Consider the following 19,440-nt stretch of genomic DNA (forward strand, 5'->3'; position numbering starts at 1 on the left):
TTTGGAAAAAACGCTGAAGCATTCCGGGAAGTGTGACGGTTAGGTGAGGTTTAATGTATATGGAACATATTGTTATGGTTTTAAAATGAAGTACGGTTACCGCAACTGCCTCATATGAGGTTTTTAAGTCGATTTTTCGAGTTGCAACACCCCCCTAGACCACAATAGCAGCGCCTGCAGAGAGCCTACTTGAGTTCTCTCGGTCACAGCGGAAGACTTAATACTTTTTAAGAATATTTTTTTTCTGTGGTCCTAGGTTAGTTTCCTGGAGACACAGTGCTACCGGAGAAAATGAATTTAAAATATTTGTTATGCCCGTGTAGTTGTGTAAAAGTCCAAGACAGTTCCAGTGAACTAGAAATGCCATGATTATAGACTTCATGGGGATAAGGTTTAAAACTTAGGTTGTTGGGTCTTTTGGACCAGTTATTGGGACTTTATCCCTTTTTTTTTTCACTCGATAGAGCTTTGCCACCGCTGCAGCGGGGGCGAAGGTGGAGCTGTGTCCATCGCATCTTCGGATACGCTGGACGAACATGCTGAACGCACAGCTGTTTTCATGTTGGACCTCTCCGAGTGAGGAGGGGCCTTGGGCTGCGCGGCCTGCTTTGAGGGTGGTGGCGCAGAACTAGCTGCGGCCACCAGGGGCGCGGGTGGCCCTGCTCCAGGCTCACTGTGTGTGAGCTGTGCAGGTGCCGATGGCTGCTATGATGCTGTGCCCTGTTTTACCACAGCAGAGTAGGTTGGGTTCTGCCCCAACGAGAGTAGTTTCCGCGCTTCTCTGAATGATATGTTCTCTTTTACTTTGAGTGCAATAATTTCTTTTTTCCAGGCTGGGCATGACAGTGAGTAAGCCGGGTGGCTGCCCTCACAGTATACGCAAAGCTGGGGTTCGACATCACAGTTTTCAGCGGGATGGTCGTGAGAAGCGCATTTAGCGCAGGTCTGTTTGCACCAGCAGCTCTGCGAAGCGCGGCCATACTTCTGGCATTTGTAGCATCAACGTGGGTTTGGAATGTATGGTCTCAGCTTGATTTTCGTGTATCCGACCTCTACAGAATCTGGAAGTGTGCTTGAAGCGAAGGTGAGGACAATGTGCTCTATTTGGGTTTCTTCATCATCTCGTCCGATTTTAATCCTGTAAACGTTCGTGACATTCTGTTCCTTTAGGCCTTTCTAAAGTTCCTCCTCACTTAAGTATCTTAGGTCATCATCTGAAATGACTCCACGGATGATTGGTGTGGGCTGACTAGTACAGGAATGTCTGCAAAGCAAGTGACTTCTTGCAGTCTTTCATGCTGGTGGTTATAGAGAACTTTAAGCAAAGGTCCCCATTAGCCAATTTTTTTACTTTGTACTCCTGGCCTATGGTGTCTGAGGGTTTTGTCACCCGATATGGTGAAATGAGTCTGGCAGTTTTTTCTTCATAGTTGGAGTGAAGCACGTGATATCTTGGAAGAACCTTGATGTCATGATGGTGCGCCCTCTTTTCAGAGGGCGATCAGAAGAAAGGAATAAAGTAGCCATAAAATATATTTGTTGTTCATGGTGCCAGCCACCCACCAAGGAGCCCAACGAGGGGACGGGGCAGGTACTCGCAAGCAAGCCTTGCCCACACCAGCTGTACACCCCAACTATAACCAAATATGACGCAACTCGGGGTGGTTGACCACGCAAGGTTTACCCTAACCGCCAATGAAAAGTGAAAAAAAAAAAATTAGAAGAGAGAAGGAGACAGGAGAGTTGTAAGGAAGAGACAGGAAAGTGAAAGCTGGAGGGAAGGATAGGAAAAGGCAACTGCCAATTTCCCCCGGTCGGGTCAGGCCGGAGGTGCCGTCTACAGGAAGCTGGGGCCAGTCTTGTGTTGCCTCCGCCGAAGGGCCTTAAAGGTCCAAACGCTCGGCATCGGCTCAACCACCAGGATCCCTCTCCCTGGACACAGTGATGCCACATATGGCTAAGCGAGGGTGCGAGGGTCCGTAGCGATGCAATGTTCATCATCATCCCCCTGCGGGGATGTCCCTGCGAATGCTCAGGAACCCATGGTGTCGCCACTCACCAACGTCTGCACGCTGCAGACGCCCCCTTGTGGGGGATGTGTTCATTCCTCTTGTCCTTAAGACTTTTTGCCTGGATTTCCTCAAAAATATGCCCAAACTGGCCCAAATTTCAATTCCATTTCTTCAGTTCTGTGCATATTAGATTTAGAATATGCTGCTTTAGTGACTTCAGTACAGGCAATTTTAATGAGCAACAATGTGTACAATCAAACATTGCCAATAAGTTGATCCTGCTCCCTGAACAAAAATTTTCAGGTTCGCATTCAGTTATTTCATTCACAGAGTTTCTCTTTGCCATTGCCATTTCAGGCGTTCAAGGTGGTCAAAAGAGCATTTTCAAAAATGTTTGCAACATTCTTGCTGCATTACACGAAGCACCGCCTCCAGCCATGCAATGGGTTTCCGTTTTCTCTTGCTGCCTTAAAATTGCTGACCTCCGTACTTCCAAAAACAATCGATAAAGATAAGGAACCTAGGAATACAATGCGATCAACTCAAACAGCCCCTACATTTGCGCTTTTAAGGTCTACTTTTCTGGGCAACCCAATATATTCATACAACCCCCATGGTTACATTTTAACCCTCAATGGTCACTTGCCAAGTCTCGTCCAACATCAGACCAAATGCCAATCGCACAAAATGCCTTGAAATATCCTCCAAGCATAGTCAATTTACAAAAAAAAAAAACACCCAGGTTTTTGATTGATGAAGCCAGGTGTAGGATTCCGTTTGAACTAATGCTCTTAAGGTTCTGTTTTGTTTTTCTTGCAAAGAGAACAGCAAATGCTTTCAGCACACATCACACATGATATTGTGCACAGCAAAATTTTCTCCATACTTGTTTAATAGGAACAAATCCTGATGGTTTAGTGGCCGTCAAGACAACTTTAGTGAAATAGAGAATTACGTTCTTCCTCCAGAAGACCTTAGCGACAATATAGCAGATTCAAATCACGACATTAATGACGAAGAGTGACATAACAGCAGCTCTGGAGACATGCCACAAGCATCAGCACAATGGAAGGTCTACTACATGAACAACCTTCCAGATTTTTCGTATGTTGCATTGACACACTAATCCCACATCACAAGTTCGCTTCCCAAGTCTGGAATGTGAACTTCACTGCTTTCAGCTGCTTTTCACAGATCAATTGATTGACGAATAGTGCAGGAGACCAACTGGTGTAAGCATGACAAAATTTTGAGTGCGGGCATTCTCCACAAGCCGAGGATTTCTCCACTGTGCGCACACCAATGTAGGGACACCTCTTTGAACTGCTATGAACAGGATCAGCAAGCTCACACAACCACTTCCAACGAGCTTGGACCAGGTGCCGAAAGAGGCTGTTCTGCAAGATATGCAGCGAATGTCCCGGTCTTTACACATTACAGCTTTCCAAGATAGCGTTAAGGAACTCAGATTCAAGGAATTACAGAAACTATCCTTAACGAAGCACCCGCACAAAGCAGCAATTTTTGTTTTTTGCACTATTGATATTGCATGAACTAATCTGACCGAAACAACTGACATGACGTTTCTGATGGTAAAAAGTTAAAGGTGTACTCTTCTGGTTTGACTACCAACTTTGTAAAACATAGTTTCAAAGTCCAAGCACATGCTACTGCTGTGGCCAGATTATGCAAGTTGCCCAAGCAGGTGCACATGGCTTAACATATGAATTGCATTAGCTTGAAAAGGCAATAAAATTTAGAGCCTGCAAAGCACATCATCATTTCACGTGTTTAAGTTGAGCGATCAGCCATCGTCAAACACATACGAGTACTTCTACGACCGAGTTTGCATCTAGAACACCTAAATGCGACAGTGACATCAAATATTTAACAAAAAAATAATAACTTATCATCCACTTTAGCAAATCTGAAATACCAAGAGAAGCTGCACAGCATTCTTGAATCCTTGTAGCTGAAGACTATGCATCCTGGTCCAGGGTTCACTCTAAAAAGCTGTATTAGAGTGGATGTGAACTGTTAATTCCTTTTTGAATTTCACTCCACGTTTCAAGCATTCTAAAAAAAATTGATCCTATACCTGTCACTCTAACCTATTCGGCTACACACTGGCATCCTAGTTAGCTCAGCTGGTGGAGTGGCTCCCCATGTGGTGGTGGTACTGCTAAGGAAGCTGTAGCTATCCAAAGTAGCTGTACAAATGCACTCATGTGGACGTTAACGGTAATCATCTGTTTGAGACTCACTCCATCTTGAGCTATTCTTTAAAAGCAATGAACAAAAGCTTGGCAGCTTGCACAAGACTTCAATAAAGCAGGTTTTTCATACTGCTTTCCATCCTCAATGAATTTAAAGGGTCTATTCAACAACAAAAAATTGTCACATCTGTCCCAGACATTTGCAATGAAATGGTGCATACTAACACCCCTCTCTTAATGCAGCAAACAGTATAAGCCACATGCAACTGCCTGGAATAATTATATTTGTTGATGCAAACACATGTGCCGAAGTGCTGTACATAGGTTACTCAAGCCCTGTAAATTAAAGGCGAGCTGAATAGGAAAACTGAAGTTTTGTCCTAACCATCCTAAAACATGTTTTGCACAATGCAGCAAATAACATTGATTTGGTCAGATTAATCATTATTTACAGCATCCAACCCAGTCTGTCATGCCACAGCTGCTCGCAGCAAAATGGATCACTCATTTTAAATGGACACTAAACAAACTGAAATTGGCCTGTGCTGATTATACCATATTCTAGCAAAAAGGGTCTACTTTCATTGAAAACACAGCTTTTATAAGGCAGAAAACGCCAAAAACAGAAATACTAGCAGATTTTGCAAGTAAACTAGTCTGCTGGCAGCTTTTTTGGCACAGATCCCAGAGGCTAGGCTGCGCCGCCACTGACTTCAAAATGGTCACAAGTTCGAATTGAGGGGCAGGAAAATTTTTAGATGAGATTTTCTTCTCAATAAATCCATCTTCTGCTGTTGAGCAAACAGCAACATACCCAGAAAGAGGTATACAATTGATTTTTACTAACAAAAAAAATTGGATGGAGTTGTCAGTATCCCTTTAAAGGTACACTAAAAAGGAATCTGAACTCCTCTTTTTATGGCGGGAACTCTATCTACACGTTTCGGGCATTCTTAGGAACTTCGAATTATTGCCCTGTGCCGCCGATTGCCCTAATTAAATCGGGTTAAACGTCCCGGCTCCCACCTTTTTTTGAACTCGACGCAGTAGGTAGGAGGGGTCAACCAACATGTCAGCCAGTACCGTGGCGGCTTGCCGCTCTGCCATCGGCGGACTGATACATAAATCAAAGAGTCCACGTGTATTTTTATTTTCGTGGGCCTAATTTGAGGCTATATTGGCTGTGACTGATACTTTATTCACAAAAACCTGAAAAAAAAAAAAAAGCGAAAGCGAAGCCGCCGCTGGACTGGCTGAAAGGCACTCCACGCGTTGGTTGACTCCACCTACCTAGTGCGTTGAGTTAAAAAAAAAAAAAGCGGGAGTCGGGACGGTTAATCCGTTTAAATTAGGGCATTCGGCCGCACAAGACAATTCCAAGTTCTTAAGAACGCCCGGAACGTGTAGATAAGAGTTCCCGCGGTAAAAAGACGAGTTCAGATTCCTGTTTAGTGCACCTTTATGGTGCAATGAAAGTTGTAAACCTACCTTAGCTCTGCATCACTGCACTGCACTTGAAATACATGCCAAATCCCTCTTTCTTTTCTTCAAGTGACTAGTATACAGTACCTGAAGAATAACCCTTTTAACCATCCCAACATCACACTAGAACAGTGGATGCCCATTCCCTACACCAAAGAGCAAAGCCAGCACATGTAGAAGTGTAGTAACAGCAGCATGACAAAAATCTGTTACCACACTGCTGCTGCCACTATTGAGCTTATGCTGGCCACTGCATCTGCCTCATATCCACCAGAAGCCTAACGCATTGCCTAAAGGTTCAATGTCCCTTGGACTAGTGCTTGGCTGTTCTAGAAAAGGAAAAAAAAATCGAGAAGGTGCCAGGTGGTCTCTTAGCACAAACCTTTTCAAAGAAGCTCCAACACAACAATGTTACTAACACCAGACAATAGGCAGGAATTAAAAAAAAACTAGGCAGTGTTGGTACATTGGATTAGTACAACAACGTATCTTGGTGCCATAGCAGTACCAAAACATTTTATGCATTCAATCTTAACTCTAGAGCAGTCAATTAAAAAGCAAATGAAAACTAAAGCACAGAATAAAAATCTGGCATTCTGTTGAACCAATAAAAGTAATCACAGGCACTTACCAGGCATCCAAGGCCAGCATGAGCAATAACAAGAACAGTTAAGAGGTGAAAAAAATATTCCAGCACTGCTACTGAATAAGCACTTTACAATACTGCTCCAATAGCTGTGCACTATATGCAAGAATCCCGAAATATCAGCATTAAGTCAATGAAATGTCAAGCTATAAACATCAATGAAGTGATAAAGATTTCCTAAAACTGCAATGAATACCACCTCAAACTTGTCCATCATGGTTTTTGTATTGACATAACAGGCACCATCGCAAGTCCCACAGGGTACAGAAAATTTTTGCCACATCATTAAATAGCCACTTTTTCAAGAGTGAACATGGGGATAGCCTGAAACAATGCAATTCAAGCACTTTACATATCAAGCAGGGTATAACAGGTGAGTATATAGAGGCTAGACCACAACAAGGAGAGTAATCTACACAACGGTTTTGATGCTCATTTCCTTGTGCAATGAAAAAATAGCTTTAACTTAAAATAGGTGAAGCCGTACCACAAAAATATACGTGTCACTAGATAAGCCTTCAACAAAAATTCATGAAATTACTGTTTGTAATGGGCCAAGAATTCTGAGTCAAAACATTTGTCAAGGGACTGCACTATCACTTGTACCGTCACACTATAAGCTGCTCCAAATGAATAACACACGAAGTGGACATGACAAACAGTTGTGTATATACATGGAATTTTCATATATCAATACAACTGGAAATATAGCATTTTTGTACAATCTAAAATTGTGTAGCTTTGATAATAGGCCCAGCACTAGCCATAATGGCTGCAGTAGTGTCCATCATAGCTTAGCTCAGTAAAATAGGCGTGTGCAAGGGGGGTGCAAATTTGATAAATAGGGCATAAAAAGTCACGACAATGACGGGAGGGACACTGCTGAGGAGGTTAGTCCTTCCATACCTAAAGTAAAGTTCTGTACACTACTGTTAGCGCGTGGTTTTTTTCTCTCCCTTTTGGAAAAAAATTAAGTATCTCTGGATACAGCAAAGTACTCCACTAAGGCATGTACTATTGGGGATAGAAGTAGCCAGGAGGCGGCTTCGACGGCCGGAGCAGGTGAAACTACATTGCTACGCTATCTAGCGATGACTTGTCTGGTTCGAGATCAAGCAGGAGTGCACGCATGTCCTAGCTTCTCCTCAATCTTGAACCAGAAGAGTCATCCCTAGATAGCGCAGCGATGCAGTTTCGCCTGCTCCTGCCGTCAAAGACGCGTCCTGGCTGCTTCTGTCCCCAATAGTACAATCAACACAACCAGTAAATTTACAATTACCTCCAAATGGAAGAAAAAAGTTACAGAACATAGCATCTTCCTAAAAAGGCACACTGCTCGTTAACAGATACACTGGCCTTGCCAACTTTAGCATTTACTTTGTCCACTCATCCGTATAAAGGGCTTGAGATGATGCTGATATGATGAAGGGCTTGATGCTTTCTTTCATGCCATTCATTTTTATGCACTCAAATTTACAAAGGTATCCATTACTTTGTGCAGTCAATTCCACACATGAATATATTTGGATTGGTACATGCTTGTGTCGTGCAGTAGAAAACTGCTGCCTGTAAAGCTAAGTTCAGCTAACTAAGAGGGACGGTGTCACCAAGTGCCAGGAAAATGAACAAACAAGCTGCTTACTGTCGCAGGTTCCCCTTCCCTTGCAGATGGCAACAGCATTCCACTTGGCTGAGCTTGCCCTTTTTGTAGCTATATATACAGACAGCAGCTTCGCATTTCTACTGCATTAACTGCACAAGAGCAGGCGCAAAATGTGGTCTCCACAAAGTGCACCACAAAATGTGGTCTCTGTTTGGGTACCAATGAACAGCACTGAAGAGCGAATTATTTAAAGTCCAGGCTCAACACAAGTTACCTATACATTTAATTGCCCGGCCCTAGTCGCAGTGTCATGTAAAAAAAAAAAAAATCGAAAATTAACGTGTCTTTCGCAATGCACTTTGAGATATCGGCTACATTTAATAAAAACAATGAGTATGTGTAGCAAAAAGGGAATATGGCTACTCTAGTCCAAAGTCCACTGATCTGCATTCTCTTCAGTGCATCCCACATTACCACCAACCAATAGTGGTCGACTGCAGGGCAAAAGATTTGCCTGTGCACCTGTCTAGTGTTATTCTTTGTCTGTGTGCTGTCTTTTGTGCACTTCATCTACTCAAGCAAAAGCTTTTTGCCATGATCTACGATGACCTCTGACTTGTGCCAGCTGTGGCCACTGAATCCCACCGTCACAACTGCACTACTTTGCTGAATTCACTCTTTCACTTAAATATGGTTCCCTTTTCCAGATATTTGCTCTCAGTTCAACAGATCATTAGTTATCCACTATGCACACAGTACATCCCATCCATTTCCTCATGTTAATTTCAGCAAAACTGTTGTAACTCAGGTAAGCATTCGTGTGGTATCATTTGCTCAAGGGAGGGCACCAAATGAATCCTATTCAAAGCAATTCCTCCGGAGCTGACTCTAGACGTATTAATGCACAATTAGCAAAGAACGCCAATCAACACAAGCAACACATTGCGGGCTAGTAATAATAGTTATCCACCAGGCATTCAGCAATAACCTGCAACATGCACAATTAACATGCTAAGCGTCCTGAACCGCGTACGTACAAAAGCATCAGTATCAAGCGAAAAAATTCTGAAATAGGCACGTTTCCAGACACAGCACGTTTGGCAAATCAAAACACACCAAGCTTCTAAACACAATAATGGCCGGGTGAAAGTTTAAACCCCAAATACTAAACCGAGCACAGTTCCAATTAGCTGCTCTGAGCGAACAGCAGCTGAACATAGGCGCTCACCAGGACTGCCATGAGAAATGAAGTTGTCACGCACTCAAAACACTTGCTCACAGCGTGGCTGCGGGCAACAAACAGCGCCTACCGGTAAGAGGCCAGGGGAACCTCTAATTACGTTAGCTCACCTCGGACGGCGCAACGTTGCTCGTGTGCAGGCTGCTGGTGTCAAAAAAACGAGCGGCCCCCAAGGGAGAGCCCTTCGCTGTGGTATAAGTCAAATCCAGTTCGCTCTTGTTCGCGCCGACGCCGGGAAGAGAAGCGTCCGACGCGTCTGTGTAATACCTGCAAAACCACAGCCACTGAGCTGATATTCAAGAGCCGACCGCGGCCTACACTCTTCACGAGGCAAGGCTCCTCCCGAACAACTACTAAAGGACTCGTCACTGCGCCAACGCAATGGGCCGCGGTAATGGAAGCGTTCCGCGAAGTCCGGACAGCAACAACGATCGCGTTTCTCCGCACGGCGCCTTGCAGCGCTCACTGGCACAAATCGAGCAAGCCATGCAGCTCAAGCTAATGGCCTCTCATTTCTATAAAAGTAAAAATTACTCACAGCAAGAAACGCAGTTAAAAACTGCACGAACGACCAGCTACACCCAAGCTACAGCCTGCAAGCACCGCTGATGAGATCACGTGACATCAACGAAGGTTGCCAGAATGGCAAGCAAAATCGTTCACAGACTTGACCGCGCACTACGAATCGTTACAAAACGGAAGGGTTGCCGCACCGCAGACAGGCGGTAGTAATGGAACTTTTCTTACGCTTATTAACGGGCAATGGGTCACAAAACGCAGTGGCGGCGCACTGACTCACCAACAATCCGAGCTTGGTGGTTCGGATACGCTGTCCGAGGCACTGCCGCCCTGGTCGGTGTCCACAGGAGTAGCGCTTCTACTGGCCACGGGGTGGGCGTCAGAGCTGCGGTTCTCGGGACTAAGCAGCACGCATGGGCTAGCCTCCGCTGACGCCTCGGATGTGCAGGGGCGCAGCGCGTTGTCCGCACGCGCGCTCCCCGAAGGTTCGGTGACCACGCCAGTATCCGCGGGGCCGCTGCTCCCAGCGTTCGCTGAGGTCGGCGAGGGACGCTCACTCCCTTCAGGATCGGCTTCAAGAGGGAACGTGCGATTTGCACAATCTTCATCAGGCACGCACTGCCCCGCCAAAAGATAGCTCTTCAATGAACGAGAGCTTAAGGTTCTGTTCAAGACGCTGTTGCCGTTGTCGGCCGAAGCCTCCGTCGGTCGAGGGCTACGTTCGCTGACCACATGGTTGACTATATCGCTGAGAATGGCCCGGGCCGCAATCAAGCTTTCTTGAGGATCGCTCGAAGCGCCCACGGACAGGCGTTGCTCCTTTTCAGTCGACTTCCGCCGGCTCGTTGACGGTTTCCCGTCCTGGACGGAATGCGCGAAAATCCGTCAGACTCGTCCCAGCGACTACAGTTATAGTTGGATACAACTTAAGCCTGCAGTGAAGTTCCGCCCACATTCAGCACCGACGAAAAGTAGTCCGTTGTTGAAACTTTACTTTCCGCGAACACGGGGCAGAAATCGCTGAGTTATCCGCGTTGGGCCTGTTGCCTAAACAAGAAGCTTACCACCAGGAAAAAAAGTTAAGTTCTAGAATTTTGACCCCTGGCTTGTCATTTCCTTTACCCTTGCGATTCGCCAGCGGTGTAATACAGGGCAACATGGACTTTTTAAGTTGTATCCTACTAAAGATAGAGACATACTACCGCGAATCGAGCAGCAGTGGAACCACTGTGGGCAAGTCTACACCGTGAGCAGGGTTATATCTTATCTGTTACGATGATGATAGTGAATTTTTATAGCGCAAGGACAAAAGGTATTTTAGTTTGCACAAGGTGGGGTCAAAGACCCATTTCCCAAGCATTTCGCCCTAAAGAAGCCGGCATCAGGCCAGGGGAGGCTTGTACCCATTGCATCACAAGTGGGGACCCAGCGGCACTGGGAACCGAACCCCGCACCTCCCGCATGCTTGAGAGTAGGCCACCGCTGCGGTACTCGTATCTGTTACGAGAATTCCCGAAAACGGCCGGCTGATCTGCTCGAGATTTGGAATTCTAGACGCAGTCGTGTCACATATATGGTAGTCAAATGAGCCACCTAAAATAAAAAAAAACATTACTTGGGTTGAACACTGCACCTTGATCCATACCTATGTCTGGGCTATCCAAGGGCTGGGCCTTACCCGAAGTCAGTATCACCCCACCATCTCTCTACACAATCCCCCCCCCCCCCCCCCCCCCCCGGAAAGAAAAAAACTGGCTACGTGCCTAGCTTCAGTACAGTAGTAAACAAGTTACGAATGTGTGTGAACAGAAAAGCATATATTTTATGAATGGTACCCGTGTCATGTAACAGAGTGGAAGATTCCCCTGCAGTTCGCCTGCATTATGCACGCGCAAGTGGCGTCCGAAGTGGATCAAAGCAAATCAGCGCGCATGACGCACCACCTTGCGTAATTTACGAGGCGCACTGGAATTGTATTTTTGCGGAAAGGAAATCGCACAGTAACTGCCTCACGTATCTCGGTGGACACCTGAACCGCGCCATAAGGGAGGGTCTAAGGGAAGAAAGAGATGCCGTAGTGGAGGGTTCCGGAATAATTTCACGCATCTCGGTGGACACCTGAACCGCGCCATAAGGGAGGGTCTAAGGGAAGAAAGAGATGCCGTAGTGGAGGGTTCCGGAATAATTTCGACCACCTGATCGCACAGCACACGGGGGCGCCTTTTTTGCGTTTCGCCTCCATCGAAACGCGGCCGGATTCAAACCCGGGAACTCCGGATCAGCAGACGAGCGCCCCAACCACAGCCACCGCAGCCATGTATGAGCTTTTCAATGCCCAGCTCCGTACTGTGCGCATGGCGAAAATATATTTTAAAAAATAACTGAAGGAAGCACTGTAGGTACAGCTTCCAAAATGAAGCTTCGTTAGAAGTGGTGAATGCGGGTTGGTCGTTTGTTCTATTTGTGCGCCCGCGTGTTTCTTAGGTCAGTGCGTACAAGGCCCACGCACATTTCCAGGGTCACGGAGAAAAATGGCGTAGGTGCGATCGCACATGGCTCGCACCAGCCGCGAAATTTCCCACAGAGCTCCCAACTCTTTTCCATAAACTCTAAACTCGCCAGCAGCAGAGAAACGACCTGGTCGAAGCCCATCAAAACGGAGAAAAAGGGAGGTTTATTTAGTCGACCAATGCATCGTGTCCTTCGCACGAGTCGAACCAGAAGCAAATAACTGCTGTGTGAATGATCAGTTTAAGTGAGAACTAACTATACGTTTTTTTTTCTTCTATGCGTGCTGCACAATAGTAAACGAATAGTAAACTCGATTCATCAGAAGTCACCCTGGATGAAAGTTTCCGAGCACGAGCAATAATGGCGCAAAATACAATTGAGTGGCGGGCTAGGACAGCGCGACAATTGTCACTTCTCCGATATAAAAGGAATACCACTTACTAATTAACAGATAAAACCAATGAGCGCGGCCATGAGCTGGTCACCCTGCTTCACGCCTTCAAACATATTGCGGAGCATTTGCATCTGCGGGTAGAAGCGCATGTCGGCGTTAACTCGCCATCTGCACGCCTGCAGTTTGGGCTGGCTGGCGGAATCTTTATGTGCCAATGCAACACAGTGGGCTGTGAGCACGCCATGGTGATGGGCTCCGGAAAACGCGATACATAAGCAGGAGAAATGGAAAGCAGCTTCAAGCTTTTGTGTTATGTTCATCACTCACTCGTACCGTTCTGGAGACAACCGTTACGTTTTCCGAGACCCGATTTTCGCGCTACCCGCTATAATGGGGTGACACATGGACGCAACACGAAATACCAAGCGCCTCCGGCGTCACATCTGCCAGCGTGGCTTACGGAGCTAGTTCGTGATTCATGGCAGCGAATTCATAGCTTCGCCATCCCCGCCCCGTCCGCACTCTGGCTTAGAGGAAACCCAATACATGGCTGTAAAGTGCGACTAAACGGAATTATGCGGGCACCGATGGCGAAGAAAGCATGGAATCATTGCAAAGCGCGATGCGCCGTTTTTTATACAGTTTTTGCGCTCGTGGGAGTTGCACTCGAGCCAGCTAACACGCGACGCCCCAGAGGTTCTGCGTAGCTGCGTAACGCGGCCAGCGAAGGAACCCGCGACAAAGGGGCGGGGGGCCGTCCGTGAACTTGTCACTGCCATTGGCGGCCCGTTGGCTGCTGCGGACACCGCGCCTGTGTCATTTCTGGGCCATGTTGTACTTGACAGTTGCGCCCACGGGTGCACTTAGGCGGGCATTATAGACTAGTGCACTGACGCGAGAATCACATATCACAGAGGAGCTTATCGTAAACCGCAAAGCAGCTGGAGGCTTACCGGGGCCGATGTGTCCATCCTGGCCACACCAGGCTGGTTGCCCATGGCAGGGCGGCTGGATACGACGCGACTCGGCCGCCGCACGCGTCCGTACGCTTCGCTGGACAAGGCCCGCTCGAAAACCTCAATGCCCCGACCCAAGAGCCCTAAATATAGCGGACGCTATTCGCGGAGCCAGCCACATGTCGCAAACCTGCCGCCCCCAGTCCCACCCAGCCGCGGCCTCCGCTTTGCGGAGGCCCAGCTCGCGCGAGTCAAGTTCAGTGGGGGCACGGCCAGCAGCTCGCCTCGACGGCCGCCCTGCGGGGCACGGCCGACAACAGCAGCGGTGCGCCACGCCTACACGCACAGAGCAACTACACAAAGGCCAGGCCTCTCCATACAGGCGACTGCCAGACCGCAAAAATCTTCAGATCGAGGAGCGGAGGACGCGGTCTGGCCGGACTGCTCAAAGCACTTCACGATGGCTCTATTTCACCTTACTGCACAATTCCTCACTGCTGTTTAGGTCACCACGCATGCATGATGACCAACCACCCTGCTCACTAGTTTTATGCACATTATGAGAGTTCTCACTCTGTTTTGTGAGATCAAACAGCTGCCAAATGTACATAAAACAACTTGAGAAATGGATACCACACTGAAACATTCTGCTGTTATCATTTGTTCATGGATCCTGCACTGCAACTTAAGCAGGCTGATACCATATGAAATCAAGAACATGCACATCAAAATTTTGGTTCCCATGCCTCTTTCAGTGAAAGAAGAAAATTTCATGCAAGCTAGAGCAATCTGGGATCCAGCACAGAGTTAGCCCCAGATTTGTAACAAGAGGCAAAACAAGAAAGAAACTTGAGGAAATCAATGTCCTCATTGATTCACGAAATGCAAACAACAAACTCAGGGTAAAAAGAAAACATGATGAATAGTGCAGTGGGATGCATATGGAGACACTAACGCAACAATGAGGGGCCTTACAACTATCCGTTGGTTGTGAAAGCAAAAATCAAACACCATGCAAGCTGATGCAAGCTTATATCAGTAATGTTTTGAGAACACTGTAATTCTTACAATTATGCATATTTAATGCTTGTTAATCACGACAGCCACATCAAAAATAAACTAAAACCTGTGAAAAACATGGAAAAAAAAAACGGAGATAAGGCATGCAATGTCACTTGAACTGTTAACCATGGGACTGAGCTAGGAACACTGGGGCTATTTTAGTGTGTGTGTCCGCATCCATTTTTCAATGGTTTTATTTCAGCTATGCACCAAATGGCCCACTACTCCCACCTCAGTCACATTGGTTTGCATCCAGTACACATGCACAGGTGAAGGCATAAATTCGTAGCAGTACTTTGGCACCTTATGTTCCTGAAAGGACCGTAGAAATCAAATTTTTGCTTGCACCTTTTCTTCTTTTAAATGATGCGCTACACATTAGCATTTCTTCTTGACGCTGTTTCAGTTTCAAGAATCGAATGACAGCTACGACGTATAAGGAGTGTTTAGGTCACATGAGGCATAAGAAAAAGCGTAATATAATCATTGATAAGTACTTTTGATTCTCTACAAAGCTTAAGCCAGCCTGCTTCAAGAGCAGGAATAAAACGAAACATATCGGCAGATATATTCCGACTACTCCGGTGCAGCGGTGGTCCCGGGTTCGAATCGCGGACCAGGGAGAATTTTTCTTTAACTACAAAGTTTCTGTGGAAGCTGTATAGCTTTCCATTGTAGCCGTATGACTGTACTTGGGTAGATTTTGCTCCCTTATTACAAATTTACTCCACTTGGGAGACTCCCCTAAAAATTTGACCCATAGAGAGGAAATTAACTGTTCTATTGTGACATTCAAAATATTTAACCACATAAAAAGGCAAACTACCTGTATGGCTTTTATTCAAGCACACAATGACCGCTTTCATAGCTAAATGAAACAGAGTGAAAACAATCAGTAGTAAGAGCACTGGTACTATATTTTTAGAGGTTAGTGAATGAGACTATACATGGGTTGCACTGACATCACTGTGACCAGAAGTGTGGCAGAAATGTGCATTTTTTTAATCCACATATCACCACCTGCTCCAGCTTGCACTGTGGAAGCTATGCGCCACATTCCATCATTGCCCCTGTGATGTCACGTGCAACCCTTCTATAATAAGACTGGATTGATCAGATGTGATCGCCTTACATGTTGCAGTGAACTATAATGCAATACAAAATACTAAGTGTACGCATTCAACCGAGTTCCAACACTGAAAAAATACTTGAGGTATACTTCATAAGCATGCTGAATAATAACACAGTGTAAGCATTTGATGTGAGGCATGGTTCAAATACTTCATGAGAGAGCCTGGACACTGTCATGAAGCATTGGTATATGCCGTAATAAGTTCAGCGACAGCAAAACTGATTTCTTTTTCTGGTGACTCACCGGAGGCAGATTCTCTTTCTTCTCTGAACTTGGGTCATCAATCATTTTGAGACCTAATGAAAAGAAGAGCAACAGAGCAATGTTTCCCAGGAAGTTTTACGCAAAGCTTCATGTAGACACAACTCTTCGGAAAACAGCGGTTTGATCCACAGGACAGAAGACATCAACCTAATGATGTCTTCGACTGGTTGCTCCCGCAATCCGGTTAGGATCTGGCAGAGTGGGAGCCGCTCTTGCTCTGAGTGCATAGCGACACTAGTCAAGCCGAATGGTCAGCGAGTTTTTAGAGCGGAAGCGCAGGAGGCAGAAGGAGGATATAACTTCCGGAACCACGACACGGCACCGTTGCTGATGTCAACAGTAGCCGCACGTAAGGTCCCTTGATTACCTTTAGCTGCACGTGGTCGCACACAGTTTGCATCGCAGTCGCCGCTTAACCTGTACCGATCGCTACCCCGGCTTTCCGTCCCACGGGACGCCCATTTTTCGAACATCACCTTGTGGATAGCACTGTCGTCCACATCTGAGCTGCTGCTGGAATCGCTGTTGTCATGCTACAGCAAAATATACCGCGTTCCTAGCGTATGCTTATCCGGTGTTTCTTGAACATTTTGCCTCACACAGCGCGGCACCCGCAAAACAACGCAGCAAGCATGACTGCGTCAAAAGCCTACACTTGTTTCTGCCTACGCGTAGGGGACGCCGAGGCCTGGCACCGCTTTCGTGAAATGGCGGAAGTGGCTCTGTTACGTGAACTCATCTCGGAGCTGCTCCGACTTTTTTCTCGGAGCGCGTCAGAGCGCTCTGAACTGGAGGCGAGCACTCAGAAAGAACCAGCCGAATGTAGTCAGAGCGGCTGGTTTCGACCAGCCGAATGTGTGGTCGCCTCTCGGAGCGCTCTAAAGCGACCAGTCGAAGATACCATAAGCAACAACATATGAGGCAATGGCCTGGAAAACCATCCTCAAGTGTAGTGTAGGTGTAGTGCCTGTCTTGTCCCCTATAAGCGTTGCGTTAAAAATAATAAAATAATGCCACCTTGAAATCAGGTGTAGTGGCAGAAAATAAAGATGAGCACTGGTGTAAGGCCCCAGATATGATGCCAACAGTATGTTTAAATAAATAAGACGAAGGAAGAACTGAACAGCACTCTCAATGTAAACTTATAAGATACTTGCAAGTTGAGTGTGTGTGTTTCACCTGCAAGCTATTTTTGCCACCAGTATAAGAATCATTGTCTTTTTTGTAGCTGCAACACATGTGGAAGGCCAAGACATAGCACTACACTCACAACCGAAACTTCAATGAAAAATATGACACATGTACAGGTAAGTTTAAAAGGCACGTGTGCACCTCATTAAAAATACTTCACAATCATCAACATGCACCAACTTACTATCGAACAGGCTGATAAAGCATGGCTTACACATTTTATCCTTTTCTTTGTTAATAAGGAATGCTTCTACCAATTCTCTGTATGCGTGCCTTTGTGTCGGAACAAAATGGTGGAGGAATCGCAGAGTGGAATCATCTTCTCAGCAAGGATATTTTCAAAACGAGCGCTCGTTCACAGACTATATTTGTACCGTTTGCTCTGTACACAAAAGGGAAGAGAGCAAGAAGCGATCCACTGGTCAGCGTTCCATACGAACCTCTTTATATGCCACGAGAGTTTTAAGCATCATCGAACGTTAGTCCAGCGCTTCGAGATTACTCTAGACAAGGATCGTCAAACAGCGGGAGGCAACGCTCTAGATCTTCGGGAGAACACAGGTAAAAGAACAGACTACGTGGCGATAAGTTTCAGTAGTAAATCTGTCTTGCAATGCACCACGAAGAGTTTGCCGGCTGAAATGCAACTAGAAGTTGCACCCTCGAGAAAAAGGCATCTTAAGTGTGTACTGACTTTGTTCCCTTCACGTGTCTCTGGAGCTAGAAGAGAGGCTGGGCGCATATCGCCTTCTCTGTCAGTTGTTGCAGCTAGCTCAAATGTGCACCGTGCACACGGGTATTCCAAAACGCCATCAAAGGAAAACAAACACACTCATTAAAGCCAATTGGTTTCCGCAGCGATCATTGAATTTTGAACAGATATGTTTATCGCACCAACACATGAGATGGCGGAAAACGTCGAGTAGCCACTCACTGCGCACACAATATCACGAGTGACGATAATTTCAGCTAACTAAAAAGAGATACCGATAGTACATATATCTGTCACCATGACGCACTGCTCCAGCAGTTCTTTGCGAGAACAGTAAACGCGGCCGGACTTGCACTCACGAGTGGAAACGGTTCTCCAGTGTTAAGTTCGAATGAATCGGTTCGTCGAAACACATCAGGCGTACAACTTACTTAGATGCTTTGCAGTCTTCGTCTGAAAGGTGAAGGCTCGTTTCACAACGCCGGAATGCGACCTCGAAGTATTATTACCCGTTAACTAGGTGCGAAAGCACGGCGTTCGAAATGCCGATACGCGTCCTAACTACCACTCACAGCGCACACAATATCACGAGTGAGGATAATTTCAGCTAACTAAAAAGAGATACCGATAGTACATACATCTGTCACCATGACGCACTGCTCCGGCAGTTCTTTTCGAGAACAGTAAGCGCGGCCGGACTTTCACTCACGAGTGGAAACGGTTCTCCAGTGTTAGGTTCGAATGAATCGGTTCGTCGAAACACATCAGGCGTACAACTTACTTAGATGTTTTGTCAGTCTTCGTCTGCAAGATGAAGGCTCGTTTCACGACGGCGGAATGCGACCTCGAGGTATTATTACCCGTTAACTATGTGCGAAAGCACGGCGTTCGAAATGGCACGTTCGAACTGTTCGAATAGCTGCTCAAACGAGGCGGTAGCTATATCGACGTACTCCGTTTAAATAAAGCAACGTTCATATAAAACATTGATGATGATGCTGTTCAGTGGTTTTCCCACTGATCTCCACTAGGCCCCCTATTGAAGATCAGTGTTTTTTTTTTTTCTGAACAGTAAACATTTCTCGCGGCTTTTATCTCACGTAAGAAGTTAACTATTCAAAACATTGTTTCAACTTCATGTATAATTAAAATTTAGTATAGTAAACATAAGAACAGTTTAAAATTGCCACACCACACGCATGGTGTAATCGTCAAAACCATTAAGAAATTGGTCACATGGTCAGAAGTGAATCTTTTGTACAATTTTTATGCTTTTTCCACCGCAACAAGAGGAGTGTAAATAATTTTTGCAAAATCATTACGACCGCATGCATCGCCACGCCGGCCATAAAACGCTTTGTGCATGCCGAGCTTAGGCGACTTGTCCGTGCTTTTGAGTTCACTCTAGCTCGTTGTACGCGAATACGATGGGCGCGTACAGTTGTTACCATGGTTGTGACCGTCAGTTTTTTTTTTTTTCAACTGTAGTTCTTGCTTTGC

The 19,440-nt window shown here is 46.0% G+C and overlaps 1 protein-coding gene across 3 annotated transcripts in view; it reads right to left on the reverse strand.

The window, feature by feature from the left end:
• Positions 1-18,872, reverse strand: part of LOC144113759 (uncharacterized) — a 55,610-nt gene extending 36,738 nt beyond the window's left edge. Inside the window, exons 1-4 of one of the 3 annotated variants that reach the window (XM_077647065.1) lie at positions 18,722-18,872; positions 16,017-16,069; positions 9,999-10,579; positions 9,310-9,466 (exon numbers count right to left, since the gene is read on the reverse strand). In XM_077647065.1, the coding sequence (XP_077503191.1) occupies positions 9,310-9,466; positions 9,999-10,579; positions 16,017-16,061 (783 nt within the window). In that variant the 5' untranslated portion in view covers positions 16,062-16,069; positions 18,722-18,872. Of the gene's footprint in view, positions 1-9,309; positions 9,467-9,998; positions 10,580-13,576; positions 13,730-16,016; positions 16,070-18,721 lie in introns of those variants that run through there. The other 2 variants (XM_077647067.1, XM_077647066.1) reach the window with 2 other exon arrangements.
• Between the last annotated feature and the right edge of the window lie 568 nt (positions 18,873-19,440).

Source organism: Amblyomma americanum, chromosome 1, assembly GCF_052857255.1.
Source record: "Amblyomma americanum isolate KBUSLIRL-KWMA chromosome 1, ASM5285725v1, whole genome shotgun sequence".
Classification (NCBI taxonomy): Eukaryota; Metazoa; Arthropoda; class Arachnida; order Ixodida; family Ixodidae; genus Amblyomma; species Amblyomma americanum.